This window comes from Elephantulus edwardii, unplaced genomic scaffold (genome assembly GCF_000299155.1).
Source record: "Elephantulus edwardii isolate Elephantulus edwardi_28Jun2011 unplaced genomic scaffold, EleEdw1.0 scaffold00183, whole genome shotgun sequence".
Lineage (NCBI taxonomy): Eukaryota > Metazoa > Chordata > Mammalia > Macroscelidea > Macroscelididae > Elephantulus > Elephantulus edwardii.
The window spans coordinates 3683637-3710349 of record NW_006399933.1 but is presented as its reverse complement, the minus strand read 5'-3'; the positions used below and the strand labels follow the sequence as shown (position 1 = coordinate 3710349).

The 26713-nt window shown below is 35.6% G+C and overlaps 1 protein-coding gene across 1 annotated transcript in view; it reads right to left on the bottom strand.

Moving 5' to 3' along the window:
- The window catches only part of SEMA3E (sema domain, immunoglobulin domain (Ig), short basic domain, secreted, (semaphorin) 3E), a 333719-nt gene that overhangs the window by 12294 nt on the left and 294712 nt on the right, over positions 1-26713 (bottom strand). The window contains exons 14-16 of the mRNA XM_006896142.1: positions 24291-24457; positions 18989-19056; positions 16445-16584 (exon numbers count right to left, since the gene is read on the bottom strand). Coding sequence (XP_006896204.1) covers positions 16445-16584; positions 18989-19056; positions 24291-24457 — 375 coding nt within the window. The remainder of the gene's footprint in view (positions 1-16444; positions 16585-18988; positions 19057-24290; positions 24458-26713) is intronic.

Here is a 26713-nt window from a genome sequence, read left to right as displayed (position 1 = left end):
AAGCATCCTTGATTACAGCAACTCTAGGTTTGAATCTCTTCTTCAGTTCCTTGAGCTTAAGAAATGCTGAGCGAGTTCAGCCCTTTTGATTTTCTGACTCTAGTAGGGAATTGTTAGAAGCAGCAATTCAAATGGTTTTTATACACAAGGTAATTTACTACATTACTAGTAATCTTAGGTAAACTATGAGTTGATGGCAATGAGTTTGAGATTTTATTTGGTTTAGAAATGGCAATTTAAACAAGTTTACCTTATGCAAAGGAGTCTAACAGAAATTACAAAATTAGGTAAATATTACGAGGATAAATGATAATGAACTGCTTTCAGGATGTAAATTATGTGTAAATTATGTCTATCAAGCTGATACAGATTACAGAATATAGGATCCTAAAAAGTATTTGCATTTAGATCTATAGAGTTATTTGCATAGATTTTCATTAAAGATGTGACAGTGGACGTTAATGGCACTCTGAGTGTCCTTTTGGGGTGTAAATTACAGGAAAAATTGAATGCTATGCTATGGAAAGATAAGTAGCAGTCAGAAGCAATGAAACAAAGAAATGTGGAGCAACACAGATAAACATTGAAAACAGAGTGCAGTTTAACAGGTGTGAACACAGAACCGCTCTACAAAAGGTAGTGTACAACTGCTATAATTTATGTAATTTACTCAACACTAAATTTTCTAGTAACCAAAGTAAAAGTAAAAAACAATACAATTTATAAGATTCATATGTCTCGAAAGGTAAAGAGGGGGGGAAGGTCCACTTTTTCCTGGCACTGAAACCTGAAGCATCCTGTGTATGCTGTCATGAAATCAGAGCGCCATGTCCTAACAACACACTACGCAGTGAGTACATTTCTTATGGAAATGACTTCAGCTTAGAGTAAAATCAAGCTTTCCAGATGCAGCTCAAAAATTTTTTTTCTAAAACAAATCTTATAGATACATAATTCTTTGTTGGTATATTTTTAGGTAGATACACACTCAGAAGATGTATGATCTGTAATTTGCAGTAGAATCAATGCAGTGGGAAAGCAGGGAGAGCAAGCTTTCTTGGGTATCTGATCTTCTGATGGTGAAGTAATCTGCATCACTTCTGATTAGGTGCCCACAGTCAGTGGTCTCACTAAGATGGAATAAGGGCTTCAGATATGATTCCATAGTTCAAGAACAAAGAAGATGCTTAACTTTCAAGGGGTTAATTATTCTTTATTAAATTAGTGGAAAAATATCTCACCTCAACATCAAGTTCTATTTTTTTCGTTAGGAGAACAAAGTTGCTGTATATTTTCTACTAGCACAGTAACTTTGTGTCTCATTGCAGAGGAATGAAAAAGAAAATGAGTGGACTATGTGTTAAATACTCCAGTATAATTGAAAAATGTTTGGGATATACAAAATGATAACAAATATGTGTGTCAAGACTATAATATCAAAATTCCAAGTTTTTACCTACTGTGTTGTTAAGTGCTGTGAGGTCGTAGACAACTCATAGTGACCCTATGAACGAAAGACCTGAACACTTGTGTAACGTTCATCATTTCTCCTCAAGTTTGAATTTTGAAAAGATAAGCATTTGAATTTTCATTAGGCTGAGAGACATCAAAACTACTAAACAGATGTTTCAAATGAGGCAAAGAGTTCATGCACTCTGTGTCATAAAAATAAAACAAACAAAAATATAATACTCATGTGAAACAGAGTTAAATACTCTCAGTACATGTGTATAAAAGCAAAAATGTAAACGCTATGTCTGCCATTGATCCCTTAAGCTTTGTGGCAAGAATTTGCTTTGGTGAAGGTCAGGAGAATATGAGTCTTCTAGTAAACAAGACAAAGAAATAAGGATGAGTCCTTATATTCTCTTAGTTCTTTTAATAAAAGAGCAATATTAAGATGTTTGATTTGTTCACTCCATTTTTCTTTGTTTTTACAAAAAGAGGGTCTTTTGTTCATAATGCATAGAGAGAATCACCAATAAAATTACCCTGTTTTTACACTGTACAAATTCAGCATGGCTGCTACCAACCCTAAGCTGTGTTAAGACCTGCTGACCAACAACCATGCCACAGTTACTTAATATTTTTACAGTACTATTTATTGACTTTGATGAATTCCTGCTACTCAGTAGGTGGTCTGAAGGCAGGATTAAGATGTGACAACTTTGGCTTAGAGAAATAAAAAGTGTAAGAATTAAGTGTAACTGAAACATACTCTTACCTTTTTTGTAACAAATACACACATTTATGCAGTTTAATTACTGTACATAACATATGTAAGTAATGTAGGACATTTTAAAAAAGAAAAGTGTGTATGTCCCCTTAAGTAGAGACTCTATAATGTACTCAACTGAGAGGAAAAGAAGTTCTTAATGCTTACCAAATATTTAAAAAACAACAACCCACAAACACTACCACCAAAATCTCAAACACACTGCCTCCAAGTTGTTTCAGACCCACCACCTCTCTCCATAGGGATTCTAAGACTGATTTGTAACAGAGGAAATTGCTCATTTTTCCTTTTGGAGTAACTGGAGGACTTGAACATCTTTAAATTATGATGCTTGTCACAAGGACTAGTAGTGTACTCGTTTGTCTCACACCACTTTGGAACAACCGTTGATATTTTGGTAATGACCCAACTTTCACCTTAGAATCCAGATAAAGTGTGGTCTTTGCTATTTATGGAAAATGCGTTTTCTTTTTAAAATACAAAGATATTCTTCACTTAAATTATACTTGCTTAATATGGCTTCACTTTTTTATTTTATTTTGGCTTCACATATATGTTTTCACTTGAGTCTTTAAATCAGAAGTATCAAACATTCTTTATCGGACTTGAGAACCTTTCCATCTTCACTTTTTGTCACAACACTATACAGATTGCACTGGTTCTCATCTCTATCACACACACTTGTATCATTCTTCTGGTAAACTTTGACTCATCTTTTCAGAAACACTTGAGGTTCATTCCCTGTTTTCCTTTCATTGAAATTTCACACACGATTTCTTGGCTGGGATGTTTTTATTTTCCTATGGCTTCAGAAGATCTTCTAATGCATAAAGCAAATTATAAGTCTGTTTATATGCCTGTCTTTACCAAAAAGCTAGGGTTCATAATGACTATGACAATCGAGAAAAATTGATGCCTTAGAGTTGCCAAGCTACTCCTTGGAGGCAAGGATTTTGAAACTCTTTCTCACATACTTTTGGCCTGTTGCAAGGAGGGACAAGTCCTTGGAGAAGGACATCATGCTTGGAAGGGTAGAGAGAGAGCACAAAGGAGGAAGAACCTGGATGAGATGGGTTGACTCAGTAACTGAGGTAATGGGGGTAGGTATATCAGAAACAGCAAAATTGGTCTAGGATAAATCAGGATTCAGAGAGCTATTTTATATGAGTTGTAGGTAACTGGACGGCACATAACCTCAAGGTTCATAAGCATTAGTGTTAGGATACATTTCTGTTAAATGTCATGAAGTCAGGTCTGACATATTGCAACACTTTGTAAAACATAGCAAAATACTACCTGATCCTGCACTATTGTTGTTGCAGACACTACGTAAAAAGATTTCACTGAGTAGAGTAGTTGTTATTTTTGCATATATCCTCTAGAGTGTCGTCCCACCTAATAACATTACAAAGTCTCGCCATTCTTAATTGTAAGGAGCATACTGGCTTTTTCTCCCAGGACAGATTTGGTTTTCTTCTGGCAAACTGGTTTATTCAATGTTCTTCATTGACATAACAATTTAAAAAGCACCAACTCATCTTCAGTATTCTTGATTCATTGTCCAATTTTCACAGGCATAAGAAGCAGCATCTGGAAATACAATGATCTGGGGCAGGTGCATTTCAGTTCTGAAGGTGACACTGTTGCTTTTTACTGTTTTACAGAGAGATCTTTTCAACAGATTTGTTTAATGCACTGCTGCTTCCACGGGTAATGATTGTGAATCCAAGTAAAATGAAATCTTTGACAATCTCAGCGTTTTCTCCACTTTCTATGATCTTACTTTATGGCCCAATTATGCTGATTTTTGTTTTCTTGATGTTGAGGTGTAATTCAGATAGAAGGCTGAACACTGACTTTTCAGTTATCACTCACTAACTTACATTATCCAACATTTTGTATTTACCATGGTAGTAAATAAAATATGCATTATTTTGTACATTAAGCATAGATGTCTCGCAGTAATGAATGCTTGGATGCAAAGAGAGTATAGTAGACTATAGTGGTTACGGCCATCATTCTCACCTCTTTAATAACTGTTAATGATGTAATCGGGAGTTATGCAGTGGTGAAATTTTACAGTCATTTAATGATGTAGTCATTCTCCATTTGCAATCTAATCTTCTATATTCCTATAATACTAATTTTCAGATGATCGCCTGGATTTTGCCACCCCGTCATGAGTAAAGAGTGAGCATGATCTTTTTATAAAATATTATTCTTTTTTGTTTTGTTTTCATTCATATTGTATTTCTTATGATCAATCCCATATATTGTGTCTTGTAAAATTAGTCATCACTGATCTATGACCACTCTATCGTTTCAAAGCCCTGCGGGATCTTTCCTAATTCCTTTACACTTTCCCTCCACCCACAAAACTCTGAGATCTCAAGATTTTCTTCCCTTTACCCCACCCTCCAACTCCACTGCCCCCTGCCCTTCTCTCTTTTGATAGCCATGCGCATCTTACGGATTGCCCCTTTTGTTTTTACAGTAATGGTCATATGCAGTATTTGTCTTTATGAGTCTCAGTTAGTTAACTCAGCATAATGCTCTCTAGCCTTTCACATGTTATATAGTGTTTTCAAAATTGTTGCTCCTGAGTGCTGCATAGTGACCCATTATGTAAATATACTACATTTTCTCAATCCAGTCGTTTGTTGATGGACATCTGGTGAGCATAATCTTTGATCACCATCAGTAAGTGTTGCCAGATTACTTTGCTTTCGGCAAGCAAGATTATCTCACCTAAGTCTTTTGTTAGTGTTCCTCCAATCCTGAGGATACTTTAAAAATATATATATATATATATATATATATATTCCTCAGATTATTTGCTTAACAAACAGATTGAATAAGCATGGCAAAAGGATGCAAACTTGATGTACATCTTTCCTGATTTTAAATCCACATTATCCTTTGCTTGAATGGCTGTTTCTTGGTCTATGTACATGTTCCATAATTATATAAGCATAATTGTATACAGTTGTCTGGAATTCCCATTCTTTGCAACACTACCTATAATTTCTCTGAGACACATAGTCAAATGCCTTTCATAGTAAACAAAACACAGGCAAACATTTTTCTGCTATTCTCTACTTTCAGTCAAGATCTTTCTGACATTAAGAAAGATATCCTTCATTCTACATTCTCTTTGGAATCTGCTTTATATGGCCAGTAGATTTTACTGTAACTACTTTAAAATAATTTTCAGGAAAATATTTATTTCATATACTAATCTCCCACTTTTCTATGAGTTTGTAACACACCGGTTGGTTACTTGTGTGTTGCTGTGCTACTGGAAACTATGCCACCTATACTTCAAACACCAGCAAGACCGTCTATTTTAGTGAAAGTCTGTTCTAATACAGACTAGGTAGGAACCAAGACTAGCCTCCACATCCCGTTGTCTTTTGAAAACCCTCTGAATTATTGAGGGTTTTTCCCCAATACAGTACTGGAAGACAAGGCCCTCAGGTAGAAAGATATTAAAAATAAAGCTAGAGAAGATCTGCCTTCTCAGAGTCTACCTTAAAAATGCATTTGGAGTAATGTTTTCACATAATGAAGGACCTTCGTTTGCTTATGTTTCATGAGGTAAATAAAATGAAGAGAAACAGCTGAAAATATTCATTAACAACTGTAACAAGCAATATCAGAAGTATGAATCTGGGACAATTAGAAATTCTAAAAAATGAAATGGAATGCATAAGTATATATATTCTAATATTAGTAAGCTGAAATGCACTTATCCTTACCATTTTGATTCAGACAGAGGAGAAGCTCAGTATTATCAATCAGAACAAGACTAGGTGCTAAATGAGGAACAGATCAATAATTCATTATACAACTTTGAGTTTATCCCACATAAATTTAGGAATCACATCAAGGACTGAGTTGTAGTGAAGACATAAAAAGCATCATGTTTGCAAAAAAGAAAAATGTCATTTAAAAAGCAGAGGGAAGGACAAATAAAAATGGATGTCAGGAGAGATTCTGAAAATATTGAAGCTAAAAGGACAAAAGGACACCATGCATGAGGAAGTAAAGGATCAATAAAGAAAATATTAAATCTCACCTCTATGAGTTGATACAGCGACTGTAACGATGGTTATAAGTGTGGCAGAGATTGAGGATGGTGAAAGATTGAGTAAACTTCTGCTCTGTTTTATATACAGTCACTACGAGTTGAATTCAATTCAAGGTCATCTATAAATGACATGATACTGCTCAACAATTTCTATCTTTTGAGAGGATCACCTTCTTTGGAAAGGGTACAAATATGAAACTCTTTGTGTTGTTTGACTACATCGTTCTTTTTTTTGAAAGGGAAATTAACAAATTTATTTAGAGAGGCAATTGTCCCTGAATAAGCAAAACGCTTCTGAGAAACAAAAATGAGGTTTGGAAGTATAGCATTCCCTGACATCAAAACCTACTACAAAGCAGTAGTAACCAAAGCAGCATGGTATTGGCACAATGACAGGCACATACACCAATGGAACAGAATTGAGAACCCAAAAATAGACCCAGCTATCTATCTATGGTCAACTGATATTTGACAAGGAAATGAATGATATTCTTTATATCCTCCCACAACTCATCTGGTCACATAGTTTTCTTTTAAGAGTTTTAGCATAAATGAGTGAGTACTTTCAGTATTGAACGGTTTTATTAAATATCTCAGGTGCAATTCTGCAAATTCTGGAGCCTTATTTTTGGTCAAGATTTACAAAGCGGCATGGACATTTTCAGGATTGTTGGTTCTTGATCATTACATCATTTCCTAAAATAGTGGCGGTTGTTGTCATGTACCATCGAGTTAGAACCAACCCATAGCTGACCCTCCAGTGGGTTTTCGGAGGCAGTAAACCACAAGGAGGAAATTCCCCACAGCAATCCTCTTACAGAGCCCCTGGTAGAGTCAAACCACATTCATTTGAAATTGCAACACAGTTTCTTACCACTAGGCCACCAGGGCTTCCTTAAAATGGTTCAACATTTACTAATTCTTTTTGGTATGGTGACTCTGTTTCTGCTACCTTCTTTTGATAATTCTTGAGTTATAAATTGTGTTGTTCTTAAAATTCTTCAATGTTGAAGCTCAATGCTTGATTTTTTTCTTTCCCTTCAGTTCTTTCAGCTTGGAAAATGTTGAATGTGTTTTGCTTTTTCTAACTCCAGGTGTTTGCATATTTAATTATAATACTTTATCTTCTCAAAGTAAGTATCCTTTGAAATCTTCTGTTTAGCTCTTTTATTTCATAATTTCTTCCATTCACTTTAGCTACTTGAGGCTTAAGAGTAAGTTTAAGAGTTCTTTATTTCATCCATTTTTGTTCTTTTTTTTCTGTCTTGGTTTTTGAAAACATTTCTGACATTTATGACATCCTGCACATATGATATCATCCCACAACTCATCTGTGGCTTATCAATTAGCATTAAATGCATCAAATATATTCTTCACATAGTCTACAGATTCAGCTGATACTTTGAGTCTTATGGATTTGTTTCAATTTTCTTTAGCTTCAATTGGAACTTGCATATGAACAATTGATGTCTGTTCCACTGTCAGTTCCTCTTTTTATTCTGATTTTGGTGAGCTTCCTTGTAATTTCTTTCCACAAATGTTGTTTTCCCATGCCTTCCATTCAATTTGGACTCATGTTGTGGGGGGAGGGAAGAATAAGGTAATGGCATTGAATAAATTGTTGATCTTAAAAAAATTATTATATGATCTCTGGTGTGTTGTTTCTATCACCAAGATCATATTTTTCAACTACTGATTATATGATGGTAGTCATCATTTATTGAAGTGATCTCTCAATAGTTATTTATTCAGTTGACTCACATCAATTGCAAATACTTAATGTGGAAGAGATCGAAATGTTAAAGAAGTATTCAGTGTGAGATTTTAAACAGCTTTCAAGTTTTGCAATAATAAATGTACCAAAGTACATTACTGTCATGTGTTTGAAATCATCCATTGATGGTATAGAGCTCATTATTTTAATTTTGAGGGTTTGTTCATAGGGCCTCTACTCTATTAACTCATCTGCTTCCACACTTATCTCTTCTTTATACTTAACATATTATTAATACAATTACTTTTGTTTGTTGTTGTTTACCGTTGACTTGGAACCAACACGTATCTGATCCTGTGACAAGTTTTCAGAGGCAGTAAATTGCACGAAAGGAGATTGCCCACCCTTCTGCAGAGCAGCTAGTGATTTGAACCAGATACCTTTGGGATTGCAATGCAGTTCTTACCACTAGGCCACCATAGCTCACTAGAGTAGTATCTTTAAAAACCAAATGCTACTTAACTTGGGAGAGCCTGAAGAGCATTGTTGACTGAACACAGTCTGATAAAAACAAATATTGTATAAAATATTGTAAAAATAGAAGGATAACTAGTAAAACATATTTGGGAACTCAACGAGGGAGGAAGGGGAGGGCTGAGCATAAGTAGGGGTGAAACCACAAGGTTGCACAGTATAGTGGGTGGAGGGAGGGAGGGGAAGCAAATTGGAAGGCTATCTGAGCAAAAAGATAGGGTAATGACGAGTAAGATCCAATAGTGATTAAGGTATAAAACATGCTGCATAAGAATGATTGTATGAAATACAATGTGATTGAAGAATAATGTGAAACACAGTATATACAATCTTTGTAAACAAACCAATTAAAAAAAACACCAAAAAAACCAACCTCCCAAAATGTTGATCTTGGCACTGCTTTGTCAAAAATTATTCAATATTTTGCAATTTAATTTGGCGACAATTAAAGCACTTCATGATGAACTTTCAGGCTGTGCTTGAACTGGTATTTTACTTTTCTGATTCATAGATTACTAGTATTATCAGTTATTCTATTTCAGCCACATTGCCCTCACTACTGAAGTTCTTTGGAGATGTCTAGCTTACAGATTAACCCTGGACCTTTGCAATTGCTGTTGCCTCTGTTCAGAAAGTTCTTCTCCTATAGTTTTATGGCTTATTCCTTCTCCTCTCTGGACAGTTTTGTCCAAATGTCACTTCACTGGTGGTCCTTTAAGTAAGACTTTTTTATGGTCAGCCCTTTTAAAATCTCAACCTTTTTCTACAAGAAATAATTCCTGTGTTATATTTTTCTATCATTAACTAATATATTAAGTGTTACTCTATTTCTTTTTTGCTATATTTCTATTTCTTTGTTATCCTGAAACTAAGTTCTATGAAAGAAAAATAGTGTTGTTGATAGGTAACATCTAATTGACTCTGAATTATAACTACCTTACAGAGAACAGATCAAGACCATGCCCAAATCTGTGCAATTCTCATTGTCTCTGCTGTGTTTTCCTATCTTTGCAGTAATTGCATCAATCCGTCTTGTTGAGGTGTCTACAAAATATGTTTCAAATAAAGAAACAGAATAACAGGCCCCTCAATGTGACTTACATAATAGAAGACAGTGTGATGTATAAGCCCTCTTTTATCCACAGATCATGAAATGAATCTTTAAAACATAATTGGAGACACAGAATACATGGTGTGACAATGTCTCATAGTATCAGTGGTTAGAGTGGGGACTAGTCTAAAAGGCAGGTTCTCAGATATCTAAACATGAGGAATAGTGACCCTATCATGAAGACTGCAGTAGTAGGTTTTACTAAACCTTAAAGAAAAATGAAAATACATGATAATCACATTGACATTAGGAATGTTCTTCAGAAATGAAATTCTAGAATATCTGCTATGTACAGTTTCCTTTTTGTTTATGTAGCAGAATAGTGGGCAATATATTTAAGATTCTGACTTCTGAAGATGGCATGATTTAGTGGGGAAAAAAATAGAGACCTCAATTTGAATTCTACCTTACTATTTGTGAAAAACCTGGAAATTTACTAAACATATTATCACAATTACCTTACCTATCCGCCAAGGGTTTTTAGAATAAAATTATATAATATTGGTAAAAGCATATAGCATAGTCCTTGGAACTTAAATGATGAATATTATTTAATGTGACGCAGCACAGCTGTAGGGTGCTACCTAAGTAAATCCTTGGGTCCTTCGCTAAATATTTCTCTTAAGATGAGAATATGTATATCCAGATGTTTGCTACAGGTCTCACAAAAAATAAGATAAGGCACTCTTCACAGTTGCTAGAGGATAGTAGGTACACCTTAAAGAATAGTTACTTTTGTAAATTCTCCCCATCACAGTGTCACAATAATTGATGCTATAATAATTAATGAGGTCACAAAAGCCAAAATAAATTAATCTCTTGTGATATACTTTCCTTAGGCAGTTATTGTGAGTCCTAGTAAAAGGACAGAGAGTTTGTCTTTCATATGTCTTTGTCAGCATTATTCAAATGTGGATAATGGACACATGTAAGCCTATGTGAATTGGAGGTGTTGACTTTTCCACCAGGGAATTGTCTAACAATCATTCCACAAGGGAATTTCCCAATCTCAACAATCTACAAGAGGATTGACTATTCTTGCCAATCATTTTAAGAGATTTTGCTGCGGAGAAAGATCTTTCCCTACCAGAAGAGATGAATTTCTTCCCCCAGCCAGACAAGAGAGACCTCACCCAACCAGGTGAAATGTTGGACACAATTCAGGTCAGCAGCAGCAGTGATGACTGACTGGTGAACTGATGTGAGATGAGATTTTGGGGGATAGGGAGTGGAAGGCAATAGTGGCAGGACTGAGAACTCCGCTGGACAACTGGGGGAGGGAAGCCAGTATTGACAGGACTGAGAGTTTGGGAATACTCAGAGCCACCAGACTTGAGGCTGAACTGTCTGCATGCACATTTCAGGAGCTGTCTTGAGTGTATTCTGTTGCTAACTTGATATATAATCTTTTGACTCCTACAATATAGCTCTGTGTGGTCTGTGAGCTATCACATCAGATTTTGGACCCAGTCAAGCAGTAATATAAGTATTGAGATGAGTAGAAAGAGGCTTGGGAGCATGGGGGAATATGTCTGACCTCATGGGAATTGGCTTTGTATTATTGATGCTCTGGGTGGGCATGGTCTCTCCCTGTGAAGTTTTTAAAAGTCACATAAGGCACTCCCCACATGGCCCTTGCTCATTTTACAAATGACACCTTTGACAACACCTGCCTTTCCTCTTTGCATCATCATGTTGCTTATTGGGCCAGTATTGAGGATTTTTTTTCCCTTGATGTTGAGGTAAAGGCTAGAGTCTATGATTGTACTAAGTAAGTGCTTCAAGGCTTTTTCACGGTGGCAAGTAAGGCTGAGTCATCTGCATCTTGAAGGTTGTTAACAAGTTTTCCTCCAAACCTAATCTACTTTCTTTTTTATGGTCCATTTTGTTGGATTATGGGATGTAAGCATAGATATTGAATAAGGATGATAAAAGAGTACAACTATGAATGGTATTAATTTTTTTTTTTACTTTAAACCACAAAGTATCCCTCTCTGTGTTTTTTTTTACCTTTAATTTATCCCACTTTATTTTTTTAATTGAGATTTTAATGGACGTTTATTGAGAACTTGGATTTCCATTCATTTTTGCTCTATGTACAGGTTCTACATGAACAGAACATCTGTGCAAACAGCAAATAAGATATCCAATGATATATTGCATAGGACATACAGCTAAAGGGAGCTACTGAAAAGATACCTTTAAAGTGTTAACAATGAGGGGGTTTTTCTTTTGCTTTTCAAGGAGAGGAGCAAATGGGGGGGGAGGGGGGAGGGGTTTGTGTGGGGAGAAGGGTGCAACAATGAATGAATGGAATCCCAAAATCTCTGTAGATGTTCATTGAAATGAAAAATAAACAACCTAAATTTAAAAAAAAAAAGTGTTAACATTTCTCATGGAAGGTAAACAGGGAGGGTGAAGGGAGAAAAATGAGTAAATAAATAATCTCCAGCCACCAAAATAGACTTAAACCTATAAACATATACAATTCAATAAAAAATTCAACTGTATTGATGATAGCACTTATATTTTGTATCAAAAATTACATAATTATAAAAAATGCAAGATATTATTTCTCAATTAAAAAAAATAAAAATAAAGTGCTAAAAACCATGATATCACTTTGAGGACTTAGTTGTACTTTATTTAAGTCTATGTTTTATTTGCTGTTTAGTTTTATTCATTCCATAAACCTGTGAAAGCAGGGCAATGAATAAGATGGAAAGAGACTGATGCATTTGCATATTTATAATATTGGCAAAGAATTCTGATTACCTTATGGATTGCCAACAAAAATGGAACCTCTGTCCTGGGAGAAGGACAGCCAGAATGCTCCCAAGGAGTGAGAATGGTAAGACTTTGTCTCGTGTACTTTGAACTTATTATCAAAGAGGAGCCAGTTGCTTGAAAAGGACACCATACTTGGAAAAGCATGTTGTTGTTAGGTGCTGTTGAGTTAATTATGACTCATAAGGACTCTATCAACAGCAGATCTTAACTCTTCCTATCCTGTGCTGTTCTCACCATCTCTGACATCCTCTAGTCCATTGCAACAGTCACTGTGTCAATCATCAGGTTGAGAGTTTTCTTCTCTTTCACTGATGCCCCTACCTATCCAAGCATGGTGCCCTTCTCCAAGAAATAGTCCCTCCTAACAACATTTTCAAAGTATGTGTGGCTAAGCTTTATCATCTTTGCCTCCAAGAAACACTCTGAATGCACTCTCTCTAAGACATACCTGTTTGTTCTTTTGACAGCTCATGGGATATTCCCAAAGAAAAGAACAGAGTTAGAAAAAAGAGAAAGATTCTTAGCACGATGGATTTGATTTATACAGTGGTTGCAACAATGATCGTGATGCTTACTTAGGACTGGGCAGCATCCTGTTCTATTGTACTTACAAGGTCCTTAATGATCAGAACCAACCCAAAGACCCCTAATACATCGCCTTTGAAAACACAGACATTTAGTAAATATTTGGGGAATTACATAAACAGAGTGTATGTTCCATGTTCTATTCAAGAGAGAAGAGATAATGATATGTACAAGAGAAACTTCAGAATCCAAAATTTAGAAACTTGATTTCTGACTTTCTAGATGATTTCTACCAAAACTGCTATATAGTGTTTCTAACAACACATTCAGGGAGGTCTGGTCACCTAGTGGGAAAGGAACTGAACTGCAATCCCAAAGGCATGGAGTTGAAATCCATCATCAGCTCCATGGGAGAAGGATGGACAATCTCAGCCCATTCAATTTACTGTCTCTGAAAACCTGGTGGAGGGTCAGCTATGGGTCAGTTCCAACTCTAAAGTACAAAATAACAACTATGACTTTTTCAGAGAGTTCTAGAGACTTAGGGCTTAAGGAGCTCTGCTGCCAACACAAAGGCAGGTGGTTCTAATTCACTAGGTGCTCTGTGGATGAAAGATGGACAATCTCCTCTGATGTGATTTACAGCCTCTGAAAAGCCACTAGAGGGTCAAATATGAGTTTATTTTCACTCAATAATAACAAAAATAACACATTCAAGCAACATTCTATTCAGATGATTATACATTATATATTCTGGGTAACTGTATGGGACAGCATTAAATTTGCAAGCAAGATGCTGAAAATAATTCAGAAATTCCATTTGTCAAAGAAAAGATGCATATATGACAGCCAGAGCTTATACAGAAGGTTATGTTATGAGAGAAAAATCATGAGTTCTTCTGACTTGTAGTATATCAAGAAGCCATCACAGTTATTGTGATACTTATACTCACAAAGCATTCACAAGGGAAGAATTGGACTAAGTATACTTAAACATTGCTCATAATATAATTGCTAGTTGTGTCTCACAGTAACTATAATAAATGCAAAAAGGATCTTTACCTAAATTTCCATATTTACATATGAAATCATGTGCTTTGTGTATACACCATACATATTGAGCCTTTAATGAAGTAAGCAGCTTTTTAAATTTTGTTCCAGATTTTGGATAAATCAATATGTATATTGCTATGTCTAGAGAAATCAGGTATTATCCTATTCTGACGTGACCTTTAATGCATAGACTAAATTCAAGATTGTGACTATCAGTATATATATCAGAGAAATTTGAGAACAGCTGAAAATGGGACTAAAATTATGGGAAAGGAGAAGTAGATTGTATCAACAATATGAGAAAGAAGCTTATAATTGAACATTGATGGATGCAGTATGTCAAAATGATTTGGTAAAGATTTCCAAATGAGACAGATTATAGAGAGTTCCAAATTAGAAACAGAACGTAGTGAGTGAATAAAACTACTGATGAAAGAATTAGTTCTTTGTCTTCTGATGCCATTCAACTGGAGGAACTATGAAACATTTCCTGGCACTTCCCCACCAAGTCAGTATGACATAATTTAGAAATAGCTTCAGAATTGTGGAATGAGATATTAAGTTAAAGCTTTTAGTTTAGTTCGCCATGCTACAATATTTACTAGACCCATGTTGATCCAGGTCATGTCAGTGATGCTCCCTCAGACTCTTTCATGGTGGTGGAGTTGGAACCGACTTTCTAGTGGGTTTTCGAGGTTGTAAATCTCACAGAGATGTCTTATCTTTCTCCTGAACTTAAGATTTACAAAACCCATTATAACACAAAATGACTGAACACAAAAAGATGTCAAAAGCTAAAATGCCATAATTTGTTCCATTTCCAATGCAAAATGGGGTGGAGACATCTGCCCAGTTGCTCTTTATCCTGCAGGCTCTAATTAGATCTCCTTTGTGTTGTAAGAGTGGCCACTAGAATTTCTTTCTATTAGTTAACTCACAGATTTCTATTTAATAAGACCTGTGTCCCTATATCCCTCTATTATAAGTGGGTTGTCTTTCATTTTCTATTTTTATAATCTGCCTTTGTGAAAATTGAGTTCAAAGCCCACATCAATATCAATGATGTTTTCTTTGACTTCTCTTACTGCTTCATTCCCTTGACCTTTCCTTCAGGACAACTAACTCCTCCAACTCATCTCATCCTTTTATCCAGTAACAGCCTGCAGACCAGACTACTCTGCCTGTGTGCTTTAAATCCTCCCTATGCTTCCATCCTTCTAAAAGCAGCCCAAGCAAGTCCTCTCCCATCATTTAGATGATTAAAGTAATAGAAATATTCACCATTAAATCCTAAAAAGCCAAACCCACTGATAATCTTCCTTTGACTCCAGTTGATAAGAACTCCCTTGGAAGTATCTCATAGATGATTTAAACGCTTTATCATACAGTTGATGTAATGTTACTGCTGTTGTTGTTGTTGCTCTGTTATTCAGTCTTCCATGATATATGCTAAGGAAGTTTGTTAGCTTTTTCATGGGAACACTGCCTTGGGAGACAGAATTTAGAGAATCATTTTGATGTTACAATAAATCTAAAAGTGAAGCTAAAAGAACCTCCTGAGTAAAAATACAATTTTTTACATAACTTATTATTCAAATTATTGACATTTTATGCTTTTACTCTCTCATTGCCATTTACTCAGAACTGACTTGTAACTGACTCTCCTTTGAGTTTCTGAGGCTCCAAATCACATGGGGACAGATTACCCATCTTTCTTCCCTAGAACTGCTGGTGAATTTGATTCATCAGAGTTGTGTGGCCTTGGGATTAGCAGCACAACTCTTTATGAACTAGATGATAGAGCTCCCATATTGACATATACTGTTATTGTTGTGTACCGTGGAGTTGTAATTGAGACATAGATGACCCTCCAGTGGGTTTTCAGAGGTACTTAATCAAATGAGAGGAGACTGCCCATCCTTCTCCCAAGGAGCAGCTGGTGGACTTGAACCATGTGGCATATAGGAAGTATTTTATTTATATCTGTATTCATATGTGTGTATACAAAACATAAACCAAGTCCATTGCCTTCAAGTTGATTGTGATGCACAATGACTCTCCACTGGGTTTCTGAGGCTGTAAATCTTTACAGGAAGGAACTGCATATATTCATGCTCTGGATTTGAGCCACTGAACTGAACTTTCATCTTGCAGCCTAAAAGGCAATGCAGTATAATACCAGGGTTCCTAGTATGTATGTATGGTATGTGTACACACACACACACACACACACACACACACACACATAATAGCAAAAGTGTGGAATAAATGTAGTTTATAAATGAAACAAATTTAGTGCAACTTTCATTTCTAGACAGCTAAGTAATTATATTTCTACTAATCACAAACTTTAAGTGAATACCATGGTTTGAACATGCATTTATAAATTACCTCCTCTTTCTTTTTTTCACGTCCTCTCTGGACAAACCAGACGACTTTGGCGTGTAAAGATCGTGGAGTACATTCCAACAACGTGCTGTTGTTTTCTATGCCATAGGCCAGACGCTCTTCAGTCTTATCCAAAGCATCTCCTACAACATGAAATGTTAACATCAGCCTCCAGGCTTGTTTTTTAAGTTCTTTATTGATATCTTTGAAGCAAAGCAAATAACTATTATTACTTATAATCAATATGCTAATTCACATTCTAAATGTTATTTAGAAAGGAAAGCCTAGATAAATCTGGGTATCAAGAAGATAAGCCGGTTGGGAGAGGGCCAAAAAGTTACTAGGAATTTGGCTACCTATAAATGGGTAAGTTACAGACATGATGAAAGTGGATTAGTGTGAAACATATAGAGCACAATGGAAATATCCACTTATAAAGTAGGGAATAGAAGGTAGGCATCAAAAGTTCAGCCAAGGCAAAGGATCGAATCATGCTTACAAACATATGCAGAAAACAGTTCTGAGTTATAGTGTATGGCTTAAATGAGGACATGAAAAATACCTTGATAGGGGATTACACTTATTTACATATTTATCCCCAGGATTAAATAGAAAGTATAAAATATTTATTCTAGGTTATGATTCATATATATTTTGCCAAAAAGGTTCTCATTATACTTCAACACAAATTGGTACAAAAGCAAGTACATGTAACCACAGTGAGTGGAAAAAAACAAATGAGTTCATTCTTAATTATTAACTGAATATCTGATTTCCTCCTCAAGTCTGATCCTTATATTTAAAGAGGATATCTAAAATTCCCAAGATAAATATTCTTTCTCATGATGTTCCAGAAACTTGAGTGAGTACTTCACTGAATTCTGAGTCAGCCTGGAGGCTAGCAGCCAAATCCAATAACTAGACCTCAACTTTTGGATTTATAAAAGCTACTTCTGGTCACCCCATTGTAGCAACTAGAACTTCTACTTGTTACTTTTTGGAGAAACTTGTTCCTCTAACCACAGTCTCCTCACAAACTATCATCACCATATTCTGAAAGTCCAGAACTATGTTTTCCTTTCTTTGAAATTCTTCTGTTTCCCCCAAAGCTATTTTTTTTCATCCTTTATATATCAAACCACCTACTACACTTTCTTTCACTCCCACATTGTATCATCAATCCTGGTCTAGGCATTTTGTTGTCGTTGTTATGTTCTCCAGTTGCTTGAGACTCATAGCAATTCTATGTACAACAGCTCTGAACCTTGCCCTATCTTGAGCCAATTTCATTGTTTCCAACACACCTACCACACATTATCCCAGTCATTGAGTCAATCCATCTCATCTAAGATCTTCCTCTCTTGTTCTGTCCCTCCACCCTTCCAAACATGATGTCCTTCTTTAAGAACTGGTCCCTCCTGGCAACATGCCCAAAGAATATGAGATGGGGCTTCAAATCCTTGCTTCCAAGGAGCAGCCTGGTTTCACTCTCTCCTGTAGTTCATGGTATACTCAATATCCTTCTCCAGTACCACAACTCAAAGACATTGATTATTCTATTAACATTAGTTATCGTCCAGCTCTCTGATGTGTAACAAGTAATAATCTTTAGTCATTTTCCAACTCTTTGATGGGTAACAAGTAATTATGAAGATTATGCCTTGGACGAGGTGCACCTTAGTCTCTAGACCAGCATTGTTGCTCTTCAGTACTCTGGAGAGGTCCTTGACAACAAACTTTCCCAGTGTAGTTCATGTTTTAATTTCCTGGCTACTGATACCAAAAGTGTTGATTGTGGAGCCAAGCAAGCTGAAGTTGTTAACAACCTCAGTCTCTTCACCTTCTATCATAATGCCGGTAATTGACTCAGTGATGAGAATCTTTGTTTTCTTGATGTTGAGCTTCAATTCATTTTGATGGCTGTAGTTCTGACCTTCTGCAGCGAACATTTCATGCTATCCTCAGTTTCAGCAAGCAAAATTGTGTCATCTGTATGACACAGTTTGTTGCTAAGTCTTGCTCCAATCCTAATGTCACATTCCTCCTTATAAAGTCCACCTACTCAGATGATTTGTGCTGCTGATAGATTATAAAAGTATGGAGATAGGATGCTTCCCTGGTGTATACATTTTCTGATTTTGAACCATGCAGTGCTTCCTTGTTCTGTTCTCCAAACACAGCATGTGACTTAGATACAAGTTACATCACTCTGTCAATTATATAACACAGTGAACAAATTCCCAGACATGAGACAGAGGAAGAAATATTGTAGAATAACTCCCTAAAGCACAGAGCCTTCTCTTCTCATTCTGATCCTTCTGCTTTGAGATCTAATATGAAATCTTAGAGGTAGTATGTAAAACACAGTTTGGTCATTAAATGACATGTCAATCCAGAAGTCTTAAACACATAGAAGAGAGAGAATCATTTCAGTGACATAGTTGTAGTAGATATCAATCACAAAGGAAAGAAGGGCCTTCTTGAAAAGACTGAAGTTTATCTGCAATGCATGCTTTAGCCCATAACAATCGATTCTCTATGGATTACCAACAAACTGCTGTCCAAAGCACTGCTGGGCTGCATTCCCATGCCGAACGTCTTGTCTGCGGAACCGCCTGAAAAAAGAATGCAAATGCATTTAAGAGATGTTCAGATTTCGATTTTCCAGACTTTAAAATCTAGCAGACAGTATTAAAGACTCAAGTAGTGTTCTGCTACTGTAAAAATTGATTAGTCACACCAAACAAGGATGAAATCCAACTTTCATAGTCTTCTCTGTTTCCATTACATATTTTTCAATGGTTAAAAGGTGTAGAACTGTTCTTTCAATGTTTATTTAAGTTAGAATTCTAAATTTGGGATAATTTAAGGTTACCTTTCTAGCTTATTAAAGATTTGGTTCAAAAAAAGGTGATAATGTTTGTTCAGTTGGGCGTTTTTTTGTTTGGTTTTTTTTTTTTTGTGGGGTGCGGGGTTCTTGTTCATTATTTAACTTAAAATGAGTATCCTGTGCAGCAGGGTGCTCTGATGGCCTAGTGGTAAGAAACTTTCCTGCAAACCTAGGAGCATATGGTTTGAATCCACCAGCTTTTCTGCAGGTAAAGGGTGGACAATCTCCTCTTGTGAGATTTACTGTCTCTGGAAACCTGCTAAAGGGTCAGCCATGGTGCAGTTCTGATCCAGTGGTCAACAACAACAACAACAACAACAACAACAACAACATCATGTGCAGTGAGGAATATGTAGAGATAAAGAGAGTGATATTTGAGAAAGAACATTTTCTTTTTGATAAAATTATCATAAAACATTTAAATAAGAATAAAATACTCATGAAAAAAAAAACATTTTAAACGATAAACATTCTGGTTTACAGCCATCATAATCAACCATCAAAAACATAGTGGCTGATGAAAAGAAGGAAACTAATTACGTACTCATCTGGTGGCATAATGAGTTGTTCTGCTAGTCCAAAGGTGGTGTATCTTTGGAACTTGGAATCCAGTGGCTCTGCAATATCTACGTGTGATTTACAGTCTCTGAAAAAGTACTGCAGGTTCAGTGGTGAGTCTGTCTCTACTGGACAACAATGAGTTTAAGCTTTTGAGTTATTTTTTTCAGATATTATAATGTTCCAAAATAATATGCTCTACTCAATGTGATCGTACTATATAAGCTTATAAATGCCTCAAATATAGCTACAAAAAATAGTTCTTAAAATATTAGGAATTTCTCACACCCTTTCAATGGTCTCAATCTGCTAGCCTATTGAAATTAGTATTATTTCTAGCTATATTTTAGGGAAGTTTTTTAAAAATATATAATCTAAAAAAAACAAAAGTCTGTACGTATGGAAAAAAATACATATTTTAAATTTCTATGTGACCATCTGAGGAATTCAATAACAATGGAAATTACTATTGTACAATTTGGGATTCTTAAATGTATACCTTCATCATACATAATTAAAATGAAAGATAAAGCCAGAAATATTAATAAAAGATAATTCCATTGCTTCTCATAGAATATCCTCAATATTGACATAAAAACAGAAAACTGTATGTTACTAATAGTTTAAAAATAAGCTAAAAGCTTAGCCCTTAAAGAAGACAGTGAGGCTTCCACAGTGAGAAAAATGATGAGTCAGTGAGATCATATATAAGCTTCATAGCTGAAACGTTTAGAAGGCGTCATATTAAAATCCCAGTGTCATAACACACATGCTGTGCAATCTTACGCAAATTTCTTCCTTTGTGAAATGAAGACAGACAAAATTATTCATTCAATTATTTTTTTTCATTCTAGGTTTTCCCTGCTACCTTCAAATAATAAAATTAAAATGTTATCTCAAGGAGTAACATGCTTGCACAAGTGTGAGTTCAGATCTTATTTCAGTCAACAATTGTTTAAGTGTTTTCTTCTCCTGAAAGCTAAGGCAGATGGTCTCTTTCAAACTTTCAGGACTGTGACCTTGTGCAGAAGCAGGTTTTGTATTTATTTGTTTGTTTAATATAGAGAGTGACAACTAGGCAACTTTAAAGGCCTGGCTTTCCATGGCTAGTATTAAAATTGTTACATGAACTGTTCTATTTAGCTAGATGAAAATTATAGTCTATATAAAAAGAGAAAAAGTAGAGGTAAGCTTTATGCTTCCGTTTGATTTTACAATAGAAAGTACAGCTATTATAGAGCTGATAACATATCTAGATGAGAATTAAGCCACCACTATTGTCAATTTTTCACTATGCTATGCATAATGTAGGAAGAATGAAATCAATGAAATAGGAAATAGTTTCCATTTTGCAAGGAGACTGCTGTGTAAAATTTACCAGTTAAGTGATGTGTGAACAAAGCAAACTGCTGTCAGATCATTCTAAAACTGTGAGGTGGAGAAATAAGCAATGTGAACAATCAGCTAAACAGGGGAAAATCATCATTTAAATTAGAATTTTTCATTTTAAAAAGAAAGAAAAGGACTCTTTGGGCAGGTTTTAGAATCAATTTATGCTATTCACACACGTTACTTCAGCATTAAAAATAATAGAAAACATTAAGATCAAGAGTTGGAATAAAATTGATCAGTCACTTTTCAAAGTAATACATCTTTGTGACATCTCTGGGTTTTTAAAACTTTTCCCAGAGAACACTGGATATAGACATAAGGTAGCAAACAGCAAGAGAAAGAAAAAGACCCAGATCTATAAATGATAGTATACTTTGGAAGACCATTTAAAACAAGTGGATTGGGTTGTGGATTAATATTTCCCCTTGTTAACTCATTTTAGCTCTGTGAACAGAAAAGTATTTATTTTAGTAAGCAGCTTTGAATTTCTGCTTCTAGTCAAGTCTGCAGCAAAAATGACCTGCTATAAAAGCAAACTATTCTTCCTTCACGGGTTGGAACGTATCCAAAAAGTTATCCTCCAGGGGTGGTGACGGTTCAAAAGAATCGGACACCACTGAAAGATCTCCATTACATGTCAGTGAACTGAACTAATTCATTTATGAACACAGATCCTGACTCCAGCATTTCACCCCTTCCTGTCTTGCCCATTCATTTAACTCTCTGCAAATAATGCTTTTCGTCACCTCTTTTAAATATCTTGGCAAGTTTGTGTTTCTCTAATCTTACAAAATGAACCACGTACTGTGAATATTTCATTGTAGAAACAGTTCTGCCAAAATTCATCATCCCTATGCAAGCATAGTTGAAAACCACCGTTACCGACATACTTGGTACTAAGCTTGTGGCCATTATTATTGTTGTTGCTAATAATAGTAGAATAATATAGTTTATTATTTTGAGTAATACCGTCTTGCCATGCTCAGATCCTGCTACCCTAATCCTGATACATGGAACCTCACAGTTGTTTCTTAACATTTTATGCCTTTTTAATAGGTATTTATCTTTAATTGGAAGCTCCTTATTTCTCTCCTGTTAATATGAAGTTAAAAAGATGAGTTCTTTTGAGACGTGAATGACGTAGTATGCATTATGTTACCATCCTCTTATTAAATCATTTCTACAAAGAAATTATCATTTTCATGTCAATTCAGTGAAGTCAAATTAACACAAAAATTTGGATTACTGTTGTTTTTCTTTTTCTTTTTAATTTAATGAGCACCTACCATAGTAGATGTGACATATATATAACAAGTATAGAGTGTCTCAGATTTGATTTTAGAAAGGATTAAGAGTCCAAAGTTGAATAACAAGAAAAAATTAATACAAACCAATTTCAAGTAGGGAAATGGTGTGCAGTTTTATGTTTTTGCTTTATATTACTTTTGATCATCTTATTAGTGGAAGAAAGAATTTCAATTCTGAAAGGAGTGGAACCATTTCTCCCTTATGTATCCAAGTATACACATCATTCTAAGACTTGAGCGGAGGAATAGCTTATATCTTCTTCCTCTCAAGATCTTGCGTTCAAAGGAACTTAGGATTTACATTCTCTAACAAATGGCAATGACCTCTCTGGATTGGGGATGTTGGAGTTTTGAGGTCTTTAAGTGTTTTTCATTTGTGTTGAATTAAATCACACGTTTCATTAATTATACAGGTCATACATTTGCCTAGGAGTTAAAATATTCACTTTCAAAATGAAATAAATGAAGACCAGCTGGGAGGAAAGACACTGGGCAAAGGCAGGATGTATTTAAGAGTTTATTTATTTATTTTCCTTTTAAGTATTTGAATCCCTTGCGTGTGTGTGGTGGCTTTCCATTTTCACATTTTACATTAATCTGAACTCATTTCATGTCTTGGGGCAGAAGTTTCTGAAGGGGAGCATTTGATCTAAACCTGGGTGGAAAAATAAAGGTCCAACTTCATGCTCTGCTTAGGTCTCTGCATTCAAAAAATAGTGAACTTGTTTTCAAGTAAATTTCAAATTTTCAGAGTATAATTGTAATTCAACATAAGGTTACAGTGGGAAACTTATGTGCAAAAGATTAGATATTTTTTTTCTGATGGAACTTATTCTTGGCATGCATATGGGACTATCTTTGTATACCTTTTTCTCCAAATACGCAGGCTCACAAAAAAAAAATTCACATCTTTAAAAACTCATAAATACTGAAGAGACTAACCAGTAAACTCCCAAAACATCACTAGTTGATCCCAACATTGCTCTGCAGTTCTCACTGTTGTTCATCTGCTCCAGGGCGTCTGGCAGCAACAGCAACACTACACTGCTGGTCTATCAAAAATTCAGTATCATTTTACTTATATTTTTATACAAAGTGATATAATGAAATCATCTGATACTGAAAGAACTGTACTGTTTCTCAAAGTAATACTTTATAGGTAGTTACTGTTGGAAGAATTGAGAAACAAGTTCCAAGAATGCTAACTTAATATGATTTTCTCTTCAATTAAAAAATTCTTCTAAGCTCCTTTGTTTCCCTGGTTTTCTATTCCATTTGTGAATAGTATATATCTGCTATCTACCCCAAAGTTTGTCATTATTATTTTCTTTTTATCATTTACTTACATTTCTTCTTATCCAGAAGACTACTCCTATATCTCTGGGTTATATATAACAATATAATCTAGCGAATTTAGTAATACATTTATATGGACAAAACAGACAAGTCAAGAGCACAGTATATCAAATTTTAATTAGGCAAAATACATGAAATTGATTTTTTTCTTTTAGAATGCAGTATTTCTCTAACAAGCCTTTTAGTAAGTAAAAAGCATTTGGAAAAACATAAGCAAAACATTGAATGTGCTGCTTTTATTGAAGTAAAATTAATGTGGCTGTTTTTCTAGACTGATGTAGAAGAAACAGAATTAAGTAAGGCTTTCTCCCATTATGAACCTATCCCACCAAGCCCCCTGTCTCACCTTTTTGCATGTGCGCCCGTTGGGTAGTAACGGGAACAGGATATGCCATCCCAGGCACAGTAAGGATCTCGAGCCAGGCAGCAGTCAGCACAAGCACTTCCGTACATGTCACAGTGATGGAATTTGACTTGAGCCACGGCATCATCAGATCCAACATATAGTTGTTGCTATAGAAACCGAAGAAAGACGGAACTAGTCAGCACAAGCACTTCCGTACATGTCACAGTGATGGAATTTGACTTGAGCCACGGCATCATCAGATCCAACATACAGTTGTTGCTATCGAAACCGAAGAAGGACGGAACTAGCATAAATAAGTAAACTTTTCACTGACTTGTTTATTGTTACCACTATACATATTCATTTCAATTGCAGCAGTTGTTCAGGATAAACAATGAGCCATTGACATTTGCATTTCTTCAACATTTTATATACTTTAATAAGCTTAGATATTGGTTGCTTTTTGATGCTCTTGAGTTGGCTCTGGCTCATAACTACTCTATGAATGAAAGAATAAAACTTCATGTGATTCTGCACCATCTTCTCCGTATAGTGCCGTACAGCTCTGTGTTGCAGTCACTCTATCTTACTGTGGGTCCTCCTTTTCTTGATCCTCCATTTTTCTGAGCATGAAGTATTTTTCCAGGAACTGTCATCTTCTGATGAAATGATGTAAATATGTGACATGAAGTCTTACCATCCTTGGCGTCCAAGAAACACACCAGTTGCACTTCTAAGATGTGTTTATTTTTTGGCCATTCATACTGATATAAATTCAATATACACCACTAAGAGCATAACTTAATTAGAACTTAAATACCAAACTCAAACACAGAGCTGAGTCAGGATGGAGCCATATCTGACTCTGCAGTGGATTCCCAAGGCTGTTATCACAAGGGAGGAGATTGCCATCTTTCTCCTGCAGAGCAGCTGCAGATTTCAGCTGTCAGAGAGGAGTGGCTGTTACCTTAGCATCCCAGCTCCCAAAGCCATAAGAGCTCCCTAAACCAAACTGCAGAATCATCAAAATTGTCAAATTGAGCTTGACAAGAATAACAGATACCGTCTAGTCTCTACACATTATCTAAGTAGAAGTCTTTTGCATCATATAACGTTGTGTGTCTGGACTAAAGATCCTGATTGTTGTTTGATACTGTCAAATTGGAGCTGACTCATAGTTGACCCTCTACTGGATTTTCAGAGGTAGTAATCATACAAGAGGAGATTGTCGATCTTCCTCGTATGAAGGACTTGGTGGATTTGAACTGCATACCTTTGGGTTGACAGCATAACTCCTTACCACTAGGTCATCAGAGTTCTAGGAATGCTCAATAGGACACTGACTGAATCAATTATCCTTTTTTGCTGTTTTTGTTATGGGCCTTCAAGTCAGAACTGACTCAAAGGTGATTATCCAGTGGGTTTTCAAAGGTTATAAACTGCACAGTAGGATATTACTCATCTTTCTCTCACAGATCTGCTGGTGGGTTTGAACTGACTGCATTTGGGTTGTCAGCACTGTTCTTAACTCACCAAAGATCCAGTTGATCTTTTAAATCTTGATATGGAATGCATGTTGATATAATGAGACTGTTGTTGTGTACTGTTGAGTCAGAGCTGACCCATAGTTGACCCTCTGGCAGTTTTCTGAGGCAGTTAATCACATAGGAGATTTCCCATCCTTCTCCCACAGAGCAGCTGGTGGCCTCATGGTGCATGCCTTTGGGATTGGAGTGCAGCTTCTTGCCATTAGACCACCAGAGATCCCATAATTAGATAAGATACTGGACAAAGTTGTTGGTTCAATCCTATCTAGAAGTAGTTTAAAAGTAAAGTCTGGCTTCCAAATATTTACAGCTTCGAAAACTCTATGGAGTAGTTCTATTCTGAATGTATGAGGTTCTCACGAGTAGGAATATACTAGATAGGCACCCAAAATAGCAATCAAAAATGATGTGGAAAGAACTGTGAGATATATTATTCAGTAGCAATGATGAACTGTGGAATCCTTTTTGTAATATCATTTGTCTAAACAAAAAAAAAGGTTTTATAAGTAAATTTAAGTCATTTATACAATAACTGCTTCTACAGAATGCTGCATTAGAAGCTATTTTCAGTAAAAGAGCAAACTTCTGTCTTACTGTACAATTTTTAGGACTACTATCATTTGTTCAAAACCAAATGAAAAGTAGCTGAAAGTACCTAGACTATCGACTATTATGTCTTTAGAAATAAATTACTTGTGCCTTTCTTTCTAGAACTAGAAGGTGAAGAAATCTGTAAAATTAATTTTACTATACACTTTCATCTGTGGCTGACTCTGAGAAGAATGGGAATCCCAGAACACTTGATCGTTCTAATGTGAAACCTACACTTGGACCAGGAGGCAGTCATCAGAACAGAGCAAGGAAACACTGCATGGT